At 42.8% G+C, this 22,883-nt stretch overlaps 1 protein-coding gene across 3 annotated transcripts in view; it reads left to right on the forward strand.

Annotated features, from left to right (window-relative positions):
* Positions 1 to 22,883, forward strand: part of NRXN3 (neurexin 3) — a 1,356,989-nt gene that overhangs the window by 1,208,731 nt on the left and 125,375 nt on the right. For 2 of the 3 annotated variants that reach the window (XM_029911473.1, XM_026651478.1), the window contains 2 exons: positions 7,176 to 7,483; positions 9,124 to 9,132. In XM_029911473.1, the coding sequence (XP_029767333.1) occupies positions 7,176 to 7,483; positions 9,124 to 9,132 (317 nt within the window). Of the gene's footprint in view, positions 1 to 247; positions 338 to 7,175; positions 7,484 to 9,123; positions 9,133 to 22,883 lie in introns of all 3 variants that reach the window. The other variant, XM_026651477.1, reaches the window with a different exon arrangement.

Here is a 22,883-nt window from a genome sequence, read left to right on the forward strand (position 1 = left end):
TTTAACTAAGGTAGACAAAAGAGTGAGATCTTTTTCTTAAGATTTAAACACTTCGATCCTTCCAGAATTCCAGGCAATGAGTGAATAGCTTTTCTCCACCTCATTAAAGAAGATAAAGCTCTTTCTATATATATACATTTATTCATATTAAATAAATTCATAAAAACAAAAAAAAATCTAGGATGTTTTTAATGATTTCATTGACTTTTCAGATTGTTTTTTTTAAGCTGTGTTTTAAACTTTAAAGGCAACACTGATAATGAACGGTTCCAAATGGTAAAACAGAAAATCCCCTTCAAATATAACCGGCCCGTAGAAGAGTGGCTGCAGGAAAAAGGTAACAGTCGTTAAAAGTTTCATTTTAAACCCATTTGATTCTAAACCCTTATTTTTAAAGCCTGCAAATAAATGTTTCTTAAATGATAATCGCCTGCTGCATAAATGACTGTTTTAATTTTCATTATAATTTGTGTCAGCATCCACCTGCCATATGTTGATAAATCATGCTATAATACATTGCTATTAAAATGAAGTTAAAGGGACGGAATTCTAAGCTTGCTATCAAAAGTAACAACAAACAAACAAGCAAAAATTCAGGAACCGCTTAAAACAAAACAAAATGCAACAACATGTATTATGGCAATTTAACCACTGCATGATCTTCCTGTTTTAATTTGTTTTTAAACTACATCTATATTTTTATTATCAAAGTTTTCTTAAAAGTTTTTTCAAACCCAGTTGTTAAACCGCGTCCTGTAAGATTTTTCTTTCATTAGCGTGGCTAGCAGTTACAGCTGCATGTCTCCTAATTGTTTTAACATAATTAACAATTTTAAAAAATGTTGTAGGGAAAACATTTTTTTAACATTTTCATTTAAACTAAAATAAAGGAGACAGAGACAGATTGTTCTGTCTTTTTATGTTAAACTTGAAGGGTTTTAAAGTGCAGTTTTAACATTTTTCTTATTTTATTTTTGTAATTTATGGGACAAATTCTTCTCTAACTTACACCCCAGGCAACCCTATAGATTACCATGTATGGGCACATGGCCCCAGTTCATCAAAGCACATAAGCACATGCTTGACTCCCCTTGACTTCAGAGATTTAAGCATGTACTTAAGGGATTTGCTGAAATGGGGTCTATAACAGCATAGAATCTGGTTCTATACCAGTAATTTGTGGAGGGGTGGAAATTATTTCATGCACTTAAGACCTATTTCAAAGCCTGTTAAAGCCAATGGAATTAGTCACATTGACTTCATTGGGCTTTGGATCAGGCCCTTGATAATATATTGGAGATTAAGACACAATCATATCTCCTCCCTGCAGCCTAAATGTGATGCTAAAAATAACTTATAACAGTTGCAATGCCCTGAAGTTTAGGAAAAGCAGAACAAAACCTTCTCTGGTTTCCTTTAAAGAAATTCCTGCTGATAAAAGGGGGTGATGGTTGGACTCAAATCTAGCATTTTCTGTGTTGATTCAGACTACAGATCTTACCAAAATACTCCAAAGAAGAAAAGCAATATACTGTAAGATGGATAAATACCCTTTACATTGTATTTTCCACTTCCTTATCTCAGGGGTTTAGCAAATTGCTCTCACCAGCCTGAATTGTGTTGGAGACTAGAGGAACTTTGCTAACTGCAATTAAAATATTTTCATGTGAAGGGTCTGATCCTGCAAAGTGCTGTGCACATTCAGCTCCCATTGACTTCACTGAGAGCTGACAGCATTCCCCACCACAGAGGATTGGAGTCCTACCTGTGCAATGTGTGACTATAGTAAAAATATTTGTAGAGCAATATTAACCCATTAAGAGCAGTGGGAGGAGGTCAATTAAGGTGGATAGGTCTCTTAGCCAGTGGGGGTTTACAGAACATTTCATTTGAGCCAACTAACAAAGAGAGAATGAGAGAGTAGTGTTGAGAAAATGCTCATTGAGTCTCAACGGGTTGCCCTGTTAATTTGCGTGAGCCGATTAAAAAAATTAAAGTTTGACATTAAAAAGTGGATAATTTTGTTTCAATAATTTCAAATTGATAAAGTCCCTTTAACACTAAAGAAAACGATTGCCTCACTTTTGTTAAAACAGATGCATGTCTGACTCCGTGATGCAGTTCATGTGCTTGAGAAACCTGTCCTTGTTTTGTTTACTTAATCTTTTGGTTTTTCTTTGAGTCCTTTATTTTATGCCCTTGCTTCTCCAAGTCTGAGCTTTTAAGCATGCCAAGGCATTTTCATTTGTAAACCATCCCAAAGTTTTGACCTGGGGTTTGCTATTCTGTGGATGACGATGCTTTGTTAAAAGACAATCACAAAAGGGCAATGGGGTCTAAGCTAGTTGGTCTCGGAGAACCCAGGCAAACTCCGGGCATGGGGCGTGTTTGTGCTAGAAGGATATAGAATGTTTTTGTTAACATAAAAGAAAATTGAGTCTTGGCAATTGGTGTGATATAAAGACATTGTGCACTGTGACAGTGTGACAATGATAGAATATAGTTTTGTTCCACCATACCAAGATGGATGTATCCTTTTAAATAACATGGTTACCACTTAGTGGAAAGATTTAATAAGTAACCATTCACCCATCCACTCGTCCATTCACTTACCCACTCAGTCATCCACCCGGTCATCTATCCATCTCCTAATGTATCAAGAAAGCCGTTTGTCAGAAGCCCTTGTAAAGATGATGAGTGAAAGGGTAAATAGCTATCAAAATACAGCATGATAAATTGATGGATGGATAGATTGATCAAAGAAACAGCATATAGAATAGCTCTCTGCCAGGTGTGAATTCTTGGCATGAATAAGGTAAGATTAAACAATTTTCAATTAGCATGAATTTCTAAAAATTGCCAGATATGGCGCTGATTTGATTGCACTGTCACTTTATTCAGAATGATCATATAGTTCATTCTTGGAGAAACAATATAATAGAGAACCTTTCTGAATGTTCATCTACTAGAAGAGTTAAAGCTACTGTCCAGTGTGACCAATACAGGGAGAAAAGTATTCATGTTTATATTGTTTTTTAATTTTTAGTTTTATAAACTGGATTTTAAAAATCTAATAAAAAGCAGCCTATCTTGCAAACTTTATTCATATGAGTATACCTAGTAACACCTGAATACAGCTGACTTCATTGGGATTATTCATGTGAGTAAGAAATGGAGAATTGGGCTTAATCTTCTCAATGCATATATTGATAACAAGACCAGAGTTGGTCAACAGAATGCATTTGAGCCTGCTAGCATTCAAGGGTTTGACCAGGTGAGGAAGAGAAGTAGCCATAAGCACTACGACAAAAGGACTGATCCTGCAAATCCTTGCTCACGAAAATAATTCTTACTCATATGAGTAATCTCATTGAGTTGAATGGTCCCTACTTGCATGACCAGTTGCTGCTCATGTGAAGTAGGCTTTTTAACAGTGCCCCCAAACTCTGACTTAGCGTTATGGAACAGATACTGTCGCCTAAGATTTCACTGACACTGAAAGGGGGAAATTCTTCATAAGAATTTGTTTGGTGAGCATAGAAATCAAAATGAGAGAGTGAACAAATAGTTCACTGAGACATAAAACCTTGAGTTGTGCAAAGTTTTATGCAACAATTAGAAAATCTTAACATATATTTGCCACTTTTGCAACTCCTATTAATAAGAAAAGCCTAATAAGTAGAGAGCTAGGTGAAAAATAAGGATCCAAGTCTGCAACGCTTACTCACATTGAGTAGCACTTATTCAGGTAAGTCACGCCTTTGGAGTCAAAAGGACAATTTGTGAGAGTTAGTTCTACTCAGTGTGAATAAGGATTGCAGAATCAAGCCATAGATAAACTAGAAGAAGGGAGGTCTGACGTGGCTCTGGAATTCTGCATATTTCTTCTTTTGGACATTTTTCTTTCATTTCATCCACTTGCTTCCTTTATGCTTATTCAAGTACAGACACCTCACACCAGAGTTGTGAGTTAGGAATGACTCTTCATAGAGAAACCCAACAAGTGATTGTCCTTTTAGCAAGCACAGCTTTAGTACCAGTGCTGTGTTCGGTAGTAGCTGCATGCATTGTGTTCAGCTCTTGGACTAGAAGAGCTCATTATTCAAAAGGAAAACACAATAAAGTTCATACTTTACTGGCATGGGGCCACGCCCATGTGGTAGGTGTTCCTAGAATATTAGAGGGCAGAGAGAACTGAGAAGTGGTGAAGAAGGTAGAATATGTGTCAACATTGTTGTGGTGACTCGTTGTCTCTGACAAGAAAATGGAGCTATCCTAGACAGTTGTAAGGATGTGTTATGGGCATGGGTTAAAGTAAAAGGAGAGCATCAGGGAGTCCAGCTACCCTCCTCTACTAAAAGCATAGAGAGAGCACTCCACTTCTCTTCATCTTCCTGGCTCGGGGAGCTCAGCTACCTCTCATCACTTGTGGGGGCAGCAAGGACTCACCGCGCATTGGAATCTGAAATGGGAACAGCAGGAAGAGCTGGGGACTGGCTGAGGAAATTGCTGGGTCTTCCACCACTGAGGGGAGAAACAGCGACACCTGATAAGAGAAGTGATGTTCCCTATCTGTCTCTACTACATTCAGATCTGCCTCCTCACCAGCCCCCTTCCCTACCCTCCAGGTTGATAGAGGAAAAAGGAGACCCTGGTTCCCTGCTGCACGATATGAAGGGGTTAGAAATGGAAACAACTGGTCCCTCATCAGCTCTCCCTCCATTACAGGAGGACAATATCTCAAGTGTAGCAAAATGGCCCTGTCATCTCTTTTATCCCTCCAGGCACACCCCCCGAGGGGAAGGGCAGCGGGAAGAATGTGGTGCTTAATTTGTAATGAAACAGGTGCTGGGGCTCAAGCAATTAGGTGCCCAGGGCTCAAGCAATTTTTTTTACTTTCATAACTGATGCGGCAAACCCAGATGAGTCGGGGCTATGAACTGCCAAATCTAGTGGTGCCGGAGCTCAGCTCTGCCACAAATTAAGCACTGGTGACACAAGATGGAAGTGAGTGAGGAGGAAGGAAAGGGCAGCATGGGAGGAAACATAATGGGAAATTGAGAGAATATGGGAGAGAGGAGAGGAGATGCAGAGCGGAGATGCAGAGCAGAGTGATAGATGGAACAAGGTAGTCATAGGAAAACTGAAACACTAATGGAATGAGTGCAGTGACATAAAATAAGGAAGAAAAGAAAACTCAAGGGACACAGTAAGTCACAAGAATATAAACTGTTGTACAGTATCTTTGATGCCAAACTGTGCATTATTGTTTGCACTAGATCTCAGGGGAGTGTTTGCAAACAAAGAGGGGGCTTGAGAGAGCTGTATTTTGATAGGAGATGCTCACAGGAACCCAGTATGCTTTGAGATAGGAGAGGGGATAAGCTACTTTGGTTTTACATGGTGGGGGGCCTGTGGTTTTGGTGCATGTTTGTTGATGTTTTAGTGGAACATAACTTGCCTCTGGTAAGTTAAAATCTCCTGAAATGCAGGAAAATGCATCAGATATTTCAACATTTTCCAGGGAAAAGATGCAGTGCTCCCTCCATTTTTATTTTTCGATTTTACATCAGTACAGATCCTCCATCCTGGTCAAGTCTAAATGTTGATATTTATAGGTATGGGGGTGGGGAGCACTAGGGATGTGCACCCCGCCCCCACAACTCCATACATTACACATACACATACACTTTTGCTTGGCTGGCTAGCGCCCTCCTTGGGGACAGGAACTCCTTTCAGATACATTTCTTCTCTTGTCCCCATTCTCTTCCCCATGGTCCATCCCGTCACCATAAGATGATGCAACACCGCATCACCACTTGACTTCAAGACCCGTCACGACGACCACCAAAATTGGTGAGCTCCCCCTCCTATTTTGATCTACTTTAACCACTGGCTTTGAGGGACTGAACAGTGGGATATAGGCTATGCTCTACTACATTCTGCACTTATCAGGTTGGACTAGAGAAAGAAAGTGGTGAGTGAGAGAGGGGAGAGGGAAGGGATGGGGACGTGTGCACATATTGTAAGAAAGGGGTGGTGGAGGGAAAACATATTTGAATAATCCAGTAATAATTGATTTGACTCTGCTTTGATTACCCTCCTGAGCTCTGGCCAGTCTGGTTCCCTGTTAATTCAGCAGATTCCATTGGCATGCCCCAAAACCTCACACAGAGAGTGAGATAACAAACATTTCGTTTGCACTGGACACAACAATCATGGCTTCAATTTAGTCAACCCAATGCAGCATGGAAAAGTGGGCCATATTTATGAATCAATTTTGTCTGGATGTCACTTGAATGGTCTGTGGGATTAGGAGAATTGGCAGCTGTTTCTAGGGTCCATTCTGAATAGGTACATTCCTTCTGCAAACATGATATGAAATCCATACCTGACACGCCTTGTGTGACCTTGGGCAAGTCACTTAACCTATCTAGGCCTCAACTTCACCATCTATAAAAATGGGATTAACACTGAGCTACCTCACAGGGGCGTTGTGAGAATTAATCGCTTTAATTACTATATTGTTCACTATTCAAAGAACTTTGCTCTTTCATAGCACCAGAAATGTCCATGTTTGGCGTTTCCAACTTTTAGATTCCTGATCCTTTCTGATAACTATATTCCAGACCCAGACTCTTGCATTCTGCTATTCTAAATTCCCCATGCAGTCCAAAGATCAGCTTCTCTTAGAGTATCTCTGTATCTTACCCTTTCCTGTCTGTTCACAGATGCTCCTTCCCGTTGACCATTCAGAGATCAAAGATATATATGTGTGTATACGTTGGGCTAAGCCTAGAGAGATTTTATCATCTGGGTTGGTTTTCAGTCTCCAAAAGCTACTAGAGGAGACTAACAGATTAAAACATTGGTTGTAATGAAAGATGGGCCAACGTTTCAGTTTGGATCCAGATCTATGGTTGGATCCAAACTTCCCCAGAGTTTAGTTGTACGTATGGAGGTGAGAGTGAGAGGTTCTAGAGCCGGTGTTCAGGCCCATCTCTACTATTGAGTCTGAGACAGAAATTTGCAGCACTGCATTTCCACCCAACAACCTCCACCACCGCCACTGGGGAACCTGCTCTTATCTTCAGTCCACTCTGGCCAGGACTCAGTGTATGGTAAAGAAGGGGGGGGAAATGTCTGGCAATAATTTATTCACCCCCCTTCACTAGGACGACAGTTAACGATCTTCAACACCCAGGCGCAAATAGCCATTGGCGGGAAGGACAGAGGGCGTCCCTTCCAAGGCCAGCTCTCCGGTCTCTATTACAATGGCTTGAAAGTGCTGAATATGGCAGCAGAGAACAACCCCAATATTAAAATCAACGGAAGTGTCCGGCTGGTTGGAGAAGTCCCGTCCATCCTTGGAACAACACCCACAACCTCCATGCCACCAGAAATGTCTACCACAGTCATGGAAACCACCACAACCATGGCCACCACAACTACCCGAAAAAACCGCTCCCCACCCAGCATCCAGGTGAGCCATTTGATCTCCTCCATTTGGTTGGATTTTTATTTATACTTCATTGTTTAGTTAACCTGTTAGTTAAGCCCCTTGGACCAAATTCTGCACTGAGTTAGAGGCCATATAACTCTGTTGACTTTCATGAGGTTGTACAGGGTAAAAACCAACACAGAATTGGGCTCCTTTCTGCTCTGGTGAACTAGCAGAAACTTCTGCATTATTACTCGATATGTATGTAATAGTGGGTCCAAATTCTACTCTCAGACTGGTGCAACTCTATTTATATCATGCTGCACCAGTGTAGATGAGAATATGATTTGGGCCATGTTATCTCCAAGTTGATGTGTGGGGGAAAAATTACACTTAAAGGAATTTCAAAAGCCTAATGGGATGTGGGTAGATTATTGTTTATTATTATTGCCATAGGTATTGCTGCAGTCGTGAAGTTCTTAATGTGGAAAAAAGCAAATGAGTTTAGCATTCAGTGCGAGCCATTCATGCTAATCTTACAGCCTTCTATTGGATAATGTGAAAGGGGCACTGTCAGATCAGTTTCCTCCAAAATTTAGGTTTTGTAAAAACAAGCTTTTCCAAACTCTGTGACCAACAGAACTCTAAATTTGAGTTTAAAAAAATCCACTGGAAACCGTTTTTTGTTCAGATTTAACTGTCCTGATGTAGTGTTTGTAACCCAAAAAATTGCAGCAGTTTTGTTCTTGTGTCAGAGCCTGAGTGTGAAATTGATTAGAAACTGATCAACAGTCTGGTTTGCTCATGGTCTACACTGAGTAAAGGGCAAAATGTAAACAACCAACACTGATGTTGAAAAGTGAATTAGATTTTTATTAATTCTTTCAGTAACCTATGATGAGGTTAATAACACAGGTAAGGGAATTTGACATTATAATATATATGGGGCCAGACCCACAGCAGATGAAAATCAACATATTTCCATTCACTTCAGCTGTGCAACACCAATTTACACTAGCTAAGAATCTGGCCCATGATTTTAACTAGAGTGTTCCATTAGCGAAAGGGGTGGGGGAGGTGTGTTATTGTCCAAATAGATAATATCCTACATTGATTACAGCTGCTTCTTTGAGACAACTTTCCTTGGGCATTAATGTTGGTGGGTTTTGGGAAATGCAGGTTTAATGAAATCCAGGGCTGTCAGAACTGCTGATATAAGATCCCCTGCTTGCTCTAACTGATTCAGAAGGTTTAATCAATGACTGGTTATTCTTTTGTCTATATTTTCATTCTCTTAATTTTTCATCTAATCGTGGTCATGTATGATGAGAAAACATGAAAATCCTCTACTTAGCTATGCTGGAGGTATTATCTTTGCAGAGGCATTTACTCCTATTCAATTGAAAGTGATTAAACCCAGGCTAAGGCTTAACACTGTACTGGCCCCCTTGGCATTCTAGAAATCCAGGCAGGAGCGGGTTGGTGGATTAATTGAGTTATTAGCCTCAAACACTGGTGCATGAAATATAAAGTCTCAACTACATGAGGGGAAATTATCCCAAGTCTAGTTGATGTTTGTTGTAAATTGTGAAGGAATTAGGACTCTCTCTTCTCTGTGTCTAGCTCTAATTTTAAAGGAAGGCTTTGTATGATTTCATGTCCAGGAGAGTAACATCTGTGAGCCAAATTCTGTTCTCTGTTACTGTGCTCCAGTGGAGATCTGCCATAATTTGTGGACCTCAGTGGAATTATACAGATTTACATCAGCGTAACTGAGAGCAGAATTGGACTTTATGTGAGCTAAGCAAAGCTGGAAATGATCCTACCCCACTTGAAGGAGAAATATCCCAGAAAGCTGCCTGCCTAATCTACACCGCAGTTCACTAGGCCAGTCGAGACCACTGTGTGCTGAAAAGGCATCAAGGAGATTTAATAAAGTGTAGAAGTGCCTCTAAAAAGATGGTTAGAGCAGTGATTTCCTGGATACACACATACCACAACAAATGGCCTCATCTCTGCTGATATTAAAGCAATAACTCTTGACACTTCACTCAACCCACTGAAAGGAAGATAAAAGTCAATATGTACTTCCATTACATTCAGGAGCAGGCCAGTTTATTGCTATCATGTCACAAGATGGCTTTCCTTTTCCCCACTTTGGGCAGAGTTGTTTGGTTCTGTCAGCTTAAGTTGTGTTGTTTGTATGGTGAAGGTGGGGGGAAATTGTCCTCTTCTACTTGGGCTGCATCTCCAGCTGTAGTTTTCAGCAGCTCCAGCTGTGGTTTTCAGATGCCTTGTGGTAATTATGACTCACAATAATCATCATTAGTGCTGTGAAATTTGGCAGCACCACTAACAACCATAAAGATAAGAGATGGAAAAGATCTAATAAAGCAAATTCATTCTTCAGCTAGGGTAAGATAGAGCCACCTGAGAGAACACATTAGCACTCAGTTACTACATTGACGAGCCCAGCATAAAAACTAAGATAGCTACAAAGTTGCTACACTTGCTATTAGGTATAGGGCTTCTGTCCTGATTGTAGTATTCATTTTCCTATTTAAGTAATTGAAAAACCTTCATTTCACAATGTATATGAAGCTGCTGCAGAATTTTCAGTCTAACATATCAGAGCACTGCTAAATCCAGGGAACCTGTGGCAGTATTTAAGTCCAACTTGCCATGCAGTATATAGGGGCTTGACAGTTGCTAAAATATCCTCTACTCCTAATGCCACACCTAGATGCTCCCTTTGCTCAATTACTTAGAGTACCACTACAAGTGTTTTCATGTGCGGTTCATCTAAAGGGCCTAGGAAATCTGGAAAGATCTTTAAATCTACAGAGAGAGAGAGAGACCCACAGTCACACTTCTCAATCTGTAAAGGGCCAGGCATGGGATACAATGTGGGATCACTAGCCAACATGAGGGACATGGGAAAATCATGTTACTGGATGCATCATGTGTGAAAGATTTCTTTAGCATCAGTGATGTCTATAACTTCACCTTTATGACTAAGCATTTCTGATGCCAATAATTTATGTCAGTGGATGTGAGATGAGTGTGGGATAGAGGACAGTGCATTGGCGAGTCTATACTTAATGCTACTAAGAAATGGCAATAACCCTTGTCTGTTACAATGGAGCCTTGAAGGAAGATGCATTTAGTCTCCCAGAATTGTGCTTTCCTGCTAATTGAAAACCAAAGCTGGGGAAAGGAGTTTTGTTTCTTTATTTGTTTCAAAGCAGTTAATACAGTATTTTTGCATCCAGATAACGAAGCTGTGTCTGGCAACCCTGAGTACAAATGCTGTTTTGACCTTTTCACATACAGGTTTTGCACTGCATTCAAGCACAGGTCTGTTCAGAAGTGACGTGTGTTGTATTAAATTACACTTGCAGACTGCAGGGCCCTGACACACCAGGCCCTCCTATATTAATAATATCCTCTCTGGGAGCTCCGCTTCCCCACGCTACCACAAAGGGCAGAGAGGCAAGCAGCTGTCTCTTGCTTAAGGTGAGTTGCTTGGAGTGCAGGCTATTTTTATGAGTGTCATGACATTGTCTCATGCCAGGAGGCACATTATTTCTAGCAGGTATGTTCTTAATTAGAAGTCTTGTTTCTATTGTTTAAGTCTTTGAACCCCACCGACCTCCCTACCTAATTTAGGAAAGGGCTGGAGTTTATGTGAAAGAACTCTGTGGTTTGTAGATTTGAGAGATTTCTATTCTGTCTGAAAATGTGCTTAGCTAGAGGTGGCCTTCATTTTCCTGGCTTTTGCTGCCAATCTGGCTACTATAAACTGATATTTACCAGTTTGGGGCTTATTGAGTGAGTTGCCACTTCAAACAGCATTGGAGAAGACCTTCACTATGCGACCTTGGTCTGGGTGTTCCATCCAGGACAGGTCTAGAATCACTACTGAAACTAGCCCTAAAGTCCTTACTCAAGCAAAAGTCCTTTTGAAGTCAAGTACTGGGTAAGGATCTCAGGACTGGACCCCATAGAACACTTACCCAGGGCCAATAACACAGTGTGTTTAATGACCATTTAGATCTAAGTATAAGGAGAAAAATGGTATCACCTGGATTGGTCTGTCTCAACCCTACCTCAGGTGTAGTTCCATGGATACAGAGAGTAAGAAGAAACTATGTATGTGAGTAAAGGTTACATCATTCGTAATAGGGAGGAAGTATTGCCTCATTATTAAGGCATAGTACAAGGAATCAAGAAGTCTGTGCTCTGCTGCAGACATACCGTGTGACTGGTGCAAGTCTCTGTGTCTTGGTTTCCCTATTTGTAAAAAGAGGATAATGAGACTCTCCTGCCTCACAGGAGTAGCTGGGAGGGTAAATTAATTAATTGTTTGTGCGAGCTCTCAGGAATGGTGCTGAGTGCCAGAGAATGCCAACAAATAACATAAAATACTGGAAGGTGCTTGTAGAAAGTTCTATATAAACAATGCAAAGCAGGGGGTGGAAGACTGTCCATTATTCATGTCAAGAGTCCATCTGCATTGGCTCAGCAAAGGGCCTCTTGGCTCACAGTCTTTCACTCTAACCACTAGTCTACACAGCCTCTTAGGAACATTTTCTTTAGGTTCAGTGCTCCTTTAATCTTGATTAACGTCCTTCCATAATGTGTGGCTCTGGGGCTGAATCTTGCCTCATACAGCTCGCAAAGGAGAAAAGCACAGAAGATTTGTCAGTCTAATTAGACTTTAACTGTCAGCCAAGAAAAATACATTTGTCTCCTTCTTGCTTTAGCACAGGTACTACTTTCTTTTGCCCTCTTAGATAATAATTTTGGGGGAAGAAAATTGGTCTCTAATTTCCTCTTCGCTTGTTATGAGTCCCCAGTGATATTTTCATTCTGAGACTCCACAGTTCTAATGAATAAAGAGCTTGGTGGGTCTGCACTTTAAAGACTGACTTCACTGGCCTATTTGTACTGCAGAAAATTAGGCAGCTTGTTTTTCCCCCTGCTTTCCTTCTCTTTCCTCAACATTTTTTTTCAATGCAAAGAGACTAAAGCTTCCAAAACTTGTCCTTTTTCAGTGATGGAACCTTCCCTTTCTCTCCTATGCCCTCCTAGAGTAAGGGGATAGAGTTATTGCAAGGCTGCGAAGCAGCCCACCAAACCTTGTTTACTCACTCTAGCTCAGAGGTGGGCAAACTACAGTCCCTGAGCTCCTGGCCGGGAGGCTAGCCCCCGACCCCTCCCCTGCTGTTCCCCCTCCCCCGCAGCCTCAGCTCGCTGCGCCGCCGGCGCAATGCTCTGGGTGACGGGGCTGTGAGCTCCTGGGGCAGCGCAGCTGCAGAGCCCAGCCTGACCCAGTGCTCCGTGCTACGCGGTACGTGGCTGGCTCCAGCCGGGCGGCGCGGCTGTAGCGCCACCAGCCACTGGTGCTCCAGGCAGCGTGGTAAGGGGGCAGGGAGCGGGGGAGTTGGATGGAGGGCAGGGGAGTTTGGGGTGGTGGTCGGGGCGGGGGTGTGGATAGGGGTTGGGGTGGTCAGAGGGCGGGGAACGGGTTGAATGGGGGCAGGGGTCCTGGGGGGGGGCAGTCAGGAAGGAGAGGGAGGATTGGATGGGGTGGCAGGGGGCAGTCAGGGGCAGGGGTTCCGGGGGCGATCAGGGGACAGGGAGAAGGGGTGGTTGGATGGTACAGGGGTCCCGGGAGGGTCGTCAGGAATGAGAGGAGGGGTTGGAAGGGGCGGTGGGGGCAGGCAGGGGTAGGGGCTATCGGGGACAGGGAGGGGGGTGGATGGGGCAGGGGTCCCGGGGGGGCTGTCAGGGAACAGGGGGGGTTGGGTGGGACAGGAGTCTGGGGGGCCGTCGGGGCGAGTAGCGGGGGGGTCAGATAAGGGGCGGGGCTGGGCCATGCCTGGCTGTTTGGGGAGGCACAGGCTCCCCTAACTGGCCCTCCATACAATTTCCAAAACCCGATGTGGCCCTCGGGCCAAAAAGTTTGCCCGCCCCTGCTCTAGCTGATAACTGTAGTCCTGATGCTGTGGGGTTTTGGGCAGAGAAGGAAGGCAGCAGTTTGGAGCAGATGATCCAGGAAGTTTCAATGCAAACCACTTTTCTGTATGGATTGACAAGCGATTAATATAATAATACCAAAGGATAGCCAAATACCTTGTACAGGAATAGCTTCATCCACCACTGACTGGCACCAACTCTGGGATGGAATGTGGCAGCTGCTAACAGTGAACAGCAATGCTACGCAATAATGCTTAAGACAGAAAATGAATAAAATCACTTCCCAGTTTAGACTGAGTAGTGAATTGAGAGAGGTAGAATATAATTTTCCATGTTATGTCCAGAACATTCAGATTAACATTCCTAAAGTGCCATCAGATTATTTTTTTTAAGAAGTCAGTATCTAATTCTGACATCTGCTCTAAGAGATGGTACTTTCAGGAGTGCAGTACTTATTATGGCATGGTGACGTATGGGGTGAATACTCAAACAAATTGCTGCTTATTGAACCATTACTATTTTCTGGGTTAAACTTGGAGGTCCACCATCCAAGTACTGACCAGACCTGATCCTAGAGAAACTGAATCCAGGCTCTGTTTGTATGAGGAGCCATAGCACTAACACTGAAATGGGTTGCATATGGCAACCAGCTCCATCTATCTGTCTTCCTACCTACCTTCCTATCTAAAGTTTGTTACTGAGCACCTACTAGAATGATCAATGTCTGCTATGAGTGGAGTCCATGGAGTATCTTGATTCCAGTGGAATTACTGAGTGAATGGTCAGAGCATAGCATGGATCCCACACATTGCAGTGGAATGTTTCTCAGTAAATAGCTCACACTTAGTCTTTGGATAGCGTGCATTCAGGTGGCAGCACTGAAAGGTGCAAGTGCTGACTCCCTTCACTCACTTAGCATCTGTGAGTTTTGTTGGAATCTATATTTTCTTGAGAACTTCGTCGATCAAATATTGAGTCAAGGGCCTGAGCACTTCCAGCTACAGGGCCAGACACGAACGTCTCTAACTCTCATAAAGTGGCAGATCTGAGCAATCATTGGGACTGGCAATAGCGCTTGAGCTTTACTTTGGCCACTAAATTCTGTTCTCAGTGACACCCCTGGAATGTGTAATTGAGGGCACAATTTGGCGTGGTGTATGAAGACATGAACTATCTACATTTTTCATTTTTTTAAATGTTTTTTCACTGGGAATTTTTCAGTTTTGGGCCACAATTTCTTTTAAAGAAATCAACATTTTCAGTGGAAACCTCTCCCCGCCACCTCCTCCATTTTCTGACCAGTTCTAATAAACAGATACTTTGGGTAGATACAATAGATCTGCTGTCAAAAGATAAATCTGTAGATACCGTAGATATGCAGGGTCAAATTACCCAAGAAACATCCTAAATTACAGTCAGTGTGCACCCTTATGTGGGCATGAATTCCTATATTTGTGCACTGAAAGGCATCTGGTATTTGCACTTGCAGACAGGAGTGCTTGTAAACCATGTGGGTGCAACTTGGGAGACTACTTTCAAAAATTGGCTTGTATGTAAATAGATATTATAGCTAGACATTGTAAACAGGCACAGATTTCATTACTGGCCATACTAAATGAATAGAAATAAAGTTTTGTTTTTCCAAGACAGTTGTACAATGACAGGATATACCACAAAAGACAATGCGGAGTAAATGTCTGCTTAGAAATAAATAAAGCAGAATTGATGATTACAGCTCAGATATAGTTAGAGGATTGGCTCACATTTTTCTTAAAGCACGTATGCTCTCTTTGGTATTTATACATCACAGGGAAATGGCTGGGAGCTGCAGACGTATAGGGCGGATATTTCCATTTTGTTTTGTTACAAGACTGGCTGAGAGGTGGGAATGTGTCTCTTACTATTCCTGGCTCACGTTGGGATGATGGCATGGAAATTAGAAACACATCCAAGCTGTTATGACAGCCCCACTTTCTGAAACCATTTAATTAATGCCTTGGGGTTTCTTTCGAGAAATGGTGCGGTTAGTTAACACAAACATAAAGGTTTTCCCCAGTTTCTTTTTCATCTGTGAGATGAGATGTCACTGAGTTGTGAGCCACAGCTGCCACAGTAAGCTCTTGTTGCCGCTAGTGATCAGTGAAAGTGGCTTGATGAGACCTGACTGGCACACAGACCTGTTTACAGCCAACCCTTTCTCTTGCCATTAGCATATTCTACAAGTAGGTGGGATGCTATACATGGGGATCATGAATGATTTGTATCCCCCTCCTCACAAAATACGTATTTATTTTGACACCATTTCCATGGAAAAGTAGAGCCCAAAGGATCAGGCCACAGATTCCAACCATCCACGTCTTGTGCAGGATGTGAATGTTTCCCTTCAGTGTTCAGATCACTTTTTTGGAGCAAGTGAAATGCATCTTCTCTCAGTCTGGTCTGGCAGGTAATTGGCAAGCGGCGATCTTCCATCTGTGTCAGTGCTGCCTGCAGTGCCCAACACTGGTGCTAAAGGGTGCTGCGTGGCAAGTGTTGCTGTCTTTCAGATGTGAATAGAATTGCCTGAAGAAGTTGCTTTGGAGAGGGACAGAGTGCTTTGTGGGCAAAGCAAGGGCCACCTCCAGACATGCTGGCAGCATAGGTGAAATCATGAAGTGGAGGGTAGAATAAGGCAAAGATGGGAGCACTCGTATTATTGAGTAGAATGCAGGGAACAAGAGGGGAGAACGAGTGGTGAGATGCAGTAAAGGATGAGACCCCAAAGAGGCTTTGTTTCTGCAAATGGGTGACTGAATTTCATGTGGGAAGAGAGAAAGAGTGAATAGAAAGCCTGAGAGATGAGGGGTGACATGGCCGTGCATGGTAGGAGGAAGGGGCTTTTAGCAGCTGTGTTTTGGAGAGACTGCAGGTGGGGGAGCTTCCTTACCTGCACTGTTTTGCAACCCTTCTACTCCAGCCCAGCCCCCTGCTTTGGAAGAGGTGTAGCTGAGGGACCAGAACACTCAGATCTGGGCAAAAGCTCCTGCCGCCATGCTCCATTTTCACTGATGAGAAGAGAAACGCTTTTATCCAAACTGGCCCAGACTCATCAAAATACATGACCTGATTTCAGTGGGGAGGGCTGAGGCCCCACAGCTCCTTCTGCTTCAGCTATGACTGAATCAGACTAGCCTGTGCTGACAGACACCTCCCCTAGGGTCATCCACGCCCCTGTAGGATCCCCAGACAGCTCAGTTCCAGTACAACCAGCAAACCTTGTTACAGAGGGGATGACATCCATGAGGCTTCTGGCAACCAGTCCTGGCAGGGAGGGAAAAAAACATGGTGCTATCTGTCTCTCCCGTCCCACATACGTGAGACCTCCTACCCCTAAGGCAGATTGAGGACATATATAAATAAATACAAACTGGGTAAGATTTAACTTGTCATAATATTTATCCCCTTTTCTGAAAGGTGACCTCCTAGGAGAGCAGAAGGACAGGAGTGATTTTAATCTGCAGTAACAATGGGGAACCAGTCCTGATCGGCTCCTGCAGTATAGATATATAAAATGACAGATTATTCTGTTGCTGTCTCCCCCCTCCCGCCCAAACATGTGCATACACACACCATAATGCACAGGAAAATTCTGATTGGTCTTTATCTCCCAGCTGCTGCCCTAATGATTAATGCTGCTATCACTGGGCGACTGTCGAATGAGGGGAGACAGGGAGGGAGGAAGGAGCAGGAAATATATATTTCTGAGACTCTTTATTGTTATCAGCATTATTATTATTATTCCTTTAATATATTTTTCCTCCTGTTGGAAGCGTTTAATCTATTGGATGAGCAGGGGGTGTTGACAGGTGAGAGTGGATTTGATGGCAAGAAGATTGATGGGACAGTCAAGGGCAAAGATGGAAAACAGCAATGTTGCAGGAGGCGAGCTGCCATGGCTCAGGTTTTTGGAGGTTTAGCGAGAGAAGCTTTGTGGTCTACTGGACTGAATATGGGTTTCTGAGCCAAGAACTGCTGAATTTTAATCCCAGCTCATTCTCTGTAGGACCATGGGCAAGTCACTGCCCCACTTTGTATCTCAGTATCCCGGTCTGTAAAACAGGGATAGTGTCGCTGACCTGACTCACAGCAAGGTTGAGGTGTTATTTTGTACAGTGCTTTGAAAATGCCACTGCATTTTCAGCTGAACACTGCATTCTCCTTCACTTCCCGCCCTAAATTCTTGTAAATTCACTGTGAGCCCTCCATCTACTGCTGTCTGTAGTGTCTGGCTTTGATCCCACAAGCCTTGTGCTATGCTCAACAGAGAGCTTAACATGTGTGTCTTGGCAAATGTGAATGGAGGCTATATGTGGATACAAGTCAGAGAAGCATTAGGCATCTCCTCTGCTTTGAGTGGGAGTGAGTCTCAAACCCCTTGGGTTTCTATTCCTGTACTTTCAAGAGATCAGGCTTAAAGATGGGTGGGATATGGCCAGAGAATGGGCATGTGTGAGACGACTTAAATTTACATGTGATTCTCACCATGTTTATGAGGCGCTTAGCCGCCTGCCTTCCCCTTAGACTTCACAGATGACTTGTAACCCTTCTGCCAGGTGGTTTCGGCAGCAACAAGGGTCAGGTTCAATATCTAGGGGTTTCTCTTAACAATACGAAAGAGAACCGGCTCAAGTGCCCACCCAGAAATCTGGAAGAACTAAACACCACCCCAGGCACCTCTAAGGGGATGTCTATACTACAATGTAAGCCCAGAGTTAGTGGGACTTGAGTCAGCTGACCTGTGTTAGGGTACCCTGGCTTGAGCACCTACATTGTGTTTTAACCCGGGGTTAAGGTTTTTCTAACCTGTGCTCAAACCTAGGGTTCTGGTGTCCACACTGCAGTGTGCAGACCCGAGTCAAAGTAACCATATCCTAGAGTCCCTAGCCTCCCTCCCCCCTGCCCCAGAACGTGGCTGCCCTCTCCCTATCCTTTGGTGACATATAGGAAACTTGAGTGAAGGGAATTCAGAGAGTAAGTGAACTATAGTGGCTTCTGGGCAGCTCAGATGATGTGACCTGCTCGATCCACATAAATCCTTAAGGATGTCCACTTTTAACAGAAATTAAAAAAATGTGTGCTATGAAAGGCAGCTGCTAAGAAATGTCCTGTGCCTTTTAACGGCATCTCAGAACGATGCCAGCCCCCAATACTGATGTAACTGCTTGTTGTGCCCTCTAAGATGAAAGGAAATGTCTTTAGCTCCAGTTGCATGCATGTTGTGAGAGGCCAATGGGGTGGGGGGAGGAGAAGAGTCTGAATAGGGATAAATAAAAGGGATCACACAGCCAGAAGCTGACTTGATTGCCTGGACTCAGGAGACATTGTAGTAACAGGAATGAGTGACTGTGTAGTGATTCCTGTTGCTTGCAAGGGAGTGGCCAAGTCTTTATCCTGAAATAAGCATTGTTTTTACACATTAACTATGCAATTAAGTGTCTGATGGTTCATGTACAGGATCCAGTAGCATGACCAGTGTCTTTGGATCAGGTTTTCAGTGCCCTTTCACTCGGTTGGTGGGGCTCAGCAGGCCTTGCTGGTAGGGATTTATTTCCTGAAGCCTGTTCTTGCAATGATGGATTCCAGGCATCAAAGGCTGCCAGGAGGATTAGGAAGGTAATTCAGAGCTTTTGTCAGGGAGCAAGGGGGGGCAGGTGAAAGGAGGGCAATATCATCTCCTTCCATAAGCAACTCACAAATGAAATAGACTAGAGGATGTAAATAACAGTTTACAACATCCAGGATCATTTTAAAGGCAGAGGGAAGTAATGGCACAGACCAGCTGTCTCTTTGCCTCTGTCAAGCTTGGTCGCTTTGAATTTACTGAGCACTTTTCTCCCATTCAAACCCCATTTAAACACTGCAGTAGCTGAAGGTCATTTTTTTTTAAACTGAGTTTTCCATCTTCTCTAGTTGTAAACTGTTTTTATCCAGCTTTGCTATTCTTTTCAGATTTGAGAGAGACATCTTCTGTGGTGGCGATGAAAGATGACTATGGTTAAACAGTGTCTTATTTCATGTCTTCCAAAGGGGCATTACTGAGAAGTCAGGGGGAATGATTACAATTATACAAAGCAACAGTGAGGCTGCACCTGCAAAACTGAACTTACTGCATCTGTCGGTTGCACCCCACACTGTAGCATCTCCAAGCTCTCCAGCTTGGGAACCCTTGCCTCTGTTAGGGTGGGCAAATTCAGTCAGAAGTCCATGGAAGAGACAGGGAACTGTTAACGCACAACACTTTCATATTCTGCCTGGAAACCAGACACAGACTTATTCGTGAAAGGCTGAGCTGTAAGACCTGAGAACCCACTGGCCCAGCAAACCTTTGCTCACATCAGTAGATTTTACTTGCTGACTAATCCCATTGACTTTGATAAAGTTCAGATATGGATCCAGATCTAAACTCCTATTGCGTTCAACATGTTGATTCCCATGTCTTGGCCGCAATCCATCCCCTAACTTCAGACCCATTTCAGGGTAGGGGTAATGTTCTTTATGATTGAACATGAGCAAGATTAAAGGAAAGGGCTAGATGCATATATAGCTGGTTGAAAAATGGAGGAAAATTGTGCAAAAACATTCAAGCTTGTTTCCATTTTGCAGCGTTCAAAGTGGACCCATCTCCTGTTTTGTGAATTTTTCAATGATATTTTTACCAAAATTTTTATGAAATCATTTCTGAATTTTTCACTGACTGAAAACTCAGGTTTCAATGAGAAAACATAGTTTTTGATAACCAAAAAAAATGTTGGTATGGATTATAATTCCAATTCTGATAACCATATAATTGAAAATTACATGAAAATGGAATATTTCAATAACCTTGACTTTTTTGTTGTTGCAATTTTTAAAAGACCATTTTTGGATCAGAAAACTTGGTCAGGAAAATTTTGACCATTTTGACCACATTCTAAAAAAACGTTGATTAAGAAAAGATGAAGTACTATTTGAAAAGGGTCAGTCCTCTTGAAAACTCAAATAATGGGCTGTAGCAACAATAAAAATAATTGGAAAGGAGATCATGGTTGTGTGAGTGATGAGCAATAAGATCACTGTTCACAAATCCTATATTTAGAGAGATTCTGAACAAAATGAATGTAGACTCTGCCTCCTTACCTACCAACACATACGCTTGCTGTGCAGTGAAACTATGTTTTACTGATTGCCATTTGCAATGATTGTTCATCTCTCTAGTTCAAATCTCTCTAGATGCCATTTCCTCCATGTGCTGATGTGTTTGCCTTGCTTACATTGAGCAGTGGGGCTTTGGCTTGTGAGGATCAGACAAGTGTCGGAGAATTCCTTTGCTGTCTTTGAAGGAGGGAAACAATTATCATTTTGAGTGGCACTAAGCTGCTGGTAGAGAATGTTACAGCTTGTGGGAGTACCAATTAGAGCCAATTAGAACTTGATTGACCTGCCTTCACCAAACAGCCTAGCAGAGCTGAATCTCTCAGTGCAAGATGCAAAGTCTGCTTTCCATCTTGTGTCTGACTTGGGGAAGCTCACAGTTCTGTTGATTCATTCAACATAATACCCAGAAGGGGCGGGAGGCTGCCCAAACTGATCCATTTAACAGAATCCCAGTGGGCAGTGCTGTGACTTGTTCCACCAGTAACATGGGAAATGGGGCTGCCCTATTTTTATGTCCACTAATTGGATGGAGTTTTAGTGTCCTCATCTCGTTGAACAGAAGCCACAAATCCACCACCTATGTAAAGAAACTGATGTCTCCATGGACCCTAAATTATGATGGTTTTGGTCATTGTCTATGCTGTAGCTGGTCTTGGATAATGGAGGACTTCAGTCTCTGAGAGGTCACTCTGGCACGTTTCAGAGGACTACATATGCATAATAATAGTAATCATTAATAGTGGATGTTAATTACTTTCACCCCCAAAGTTTCCAAATCTATTTACAAATATAAAAACTATGCACAAGGATCATTTTGTTCATCACTGAAATGAAGTCACCTTCAGGGCAGAGCATGGTGGCTGTTGAACGTTGTCCAGCAGTACCACCAGTGGTTTAGGTCAGGAAGTGAAGAAATTTACTATACTGAGTTGAAGCACAAGAAAAAGTTGGGAGCGGGAGAATGTAATTAACCAAACTGGAACTTCACCAGGACACCAAGACTAATCTCTTCCCTCATAAGGCAAAAAGTATTGTGGACTCTTTAATGATTACAATAGGCAGGGCCTCAGGTTTCTGTCCCTTTTCAAACATGACCCCTTCTGAAGCACAGCAGCAGTAAGTCCAGACAGGTGCCCTAATCTATATTTCATCATCATATTCTGCAGAAGTGCGCTTTACTAACCATTAACAGTTTTTGTCTGTGGTGATAGTGTTACACCATGTAGTTTGTTTCCCGGACATTGGGAAACTAACTAAGCTCTCAGTAGGAGACAGCACCTGCTTCCGTAAGACGTCCTTTTCCCAGGTATGGTCACCTATTAGTTTATTTCCAGTACTGCTGCTCCCTCTGTGACAGCTCCTCTGCTTTGAAGTCCTATTTGAACTGGCAAAGGGTTTTCATTAGCCATTGAATCCTTTCATTAAAACATTTCTAGGCTCTGACTCCTCAGCGACAAAGCCTGGGGTTTGACCCTTGTACCAGTATCCCGTGGGAGAGATTTGTTCACCATTCTTCCCTTACCAGGCTGAAAACCCACTAATCCGAAGTGGAGACATTTTTAATAAAGTGGGGCCTAATTATCTCACTGGCCAGGAGCACAGAGTTAATTGTTAAACTACACCTAGAGCCCCACACCTCTGTGCTCTTCAGACTGATGTTCAGCCCCTCAGTGCGATGTTCCAAGCTGCTGGACAAGATGAGCTCAGATGTGCTTTTCAGTTTTTACTGTGTTGTCTTTATCTACAGACCTCAAAAACAAATCAAAGAAAAACCATTCACGTCAAGCGCTGGATTCTTTTTTCTTTTAAATTAAAAAAGGCTCTCTGCGATGCGGTGTACTTGTGAATGACCTCTGCTGTGCCATCTGAAGCTGCTCTGCCATTAATGTTTATGACTTGCCGTCAGTGGCAACTGTCTCCCCACAAGAATTCACGTGAACATTGTTAGACCGCCAGATCGCTGCATCACCCTTCTTCTGTCTCAGCTTTCATAATTTTTCCTTTATAACCATTACCTCTCCTATCATTCTCTCTCCATCCTACTGTCCCTCTCCTTCTCCTCTGTTATCCTCCCCTTCATGTCTCCTGCCTGCTCTCTTCCATGCCTTCCCCCTTTGTCTATTGTAGTCTCAGTCTGATATAAAACGTTGTCCACAGATATGATACTGAAACAGATCTGCCTCTTAGACCCTAATAAACTGTCTGTTGGCCTTGTGATCCTAGCCAGCTAGCAGCAAGTCCCTTCTCTGTCAGTGTTTGTCATTTCTATTTCCAGCTGACCTGCAGA

The sequence above is a fragment of the Terrapene carolina genome, unplaced genomic scaffold (assembly GCF_002925995.2).
Source record: "Terrapene carolina triunguis isolate 2854851 unplaced genomic scaffold, T_m_triunguis-2.0 Scaffold96, whole genome shotgun sequence".
NCBI lineage: Eukaryota > Metazoa > Chordata > Testudines > Emydidae > Terrapene > Terrapene triunguis.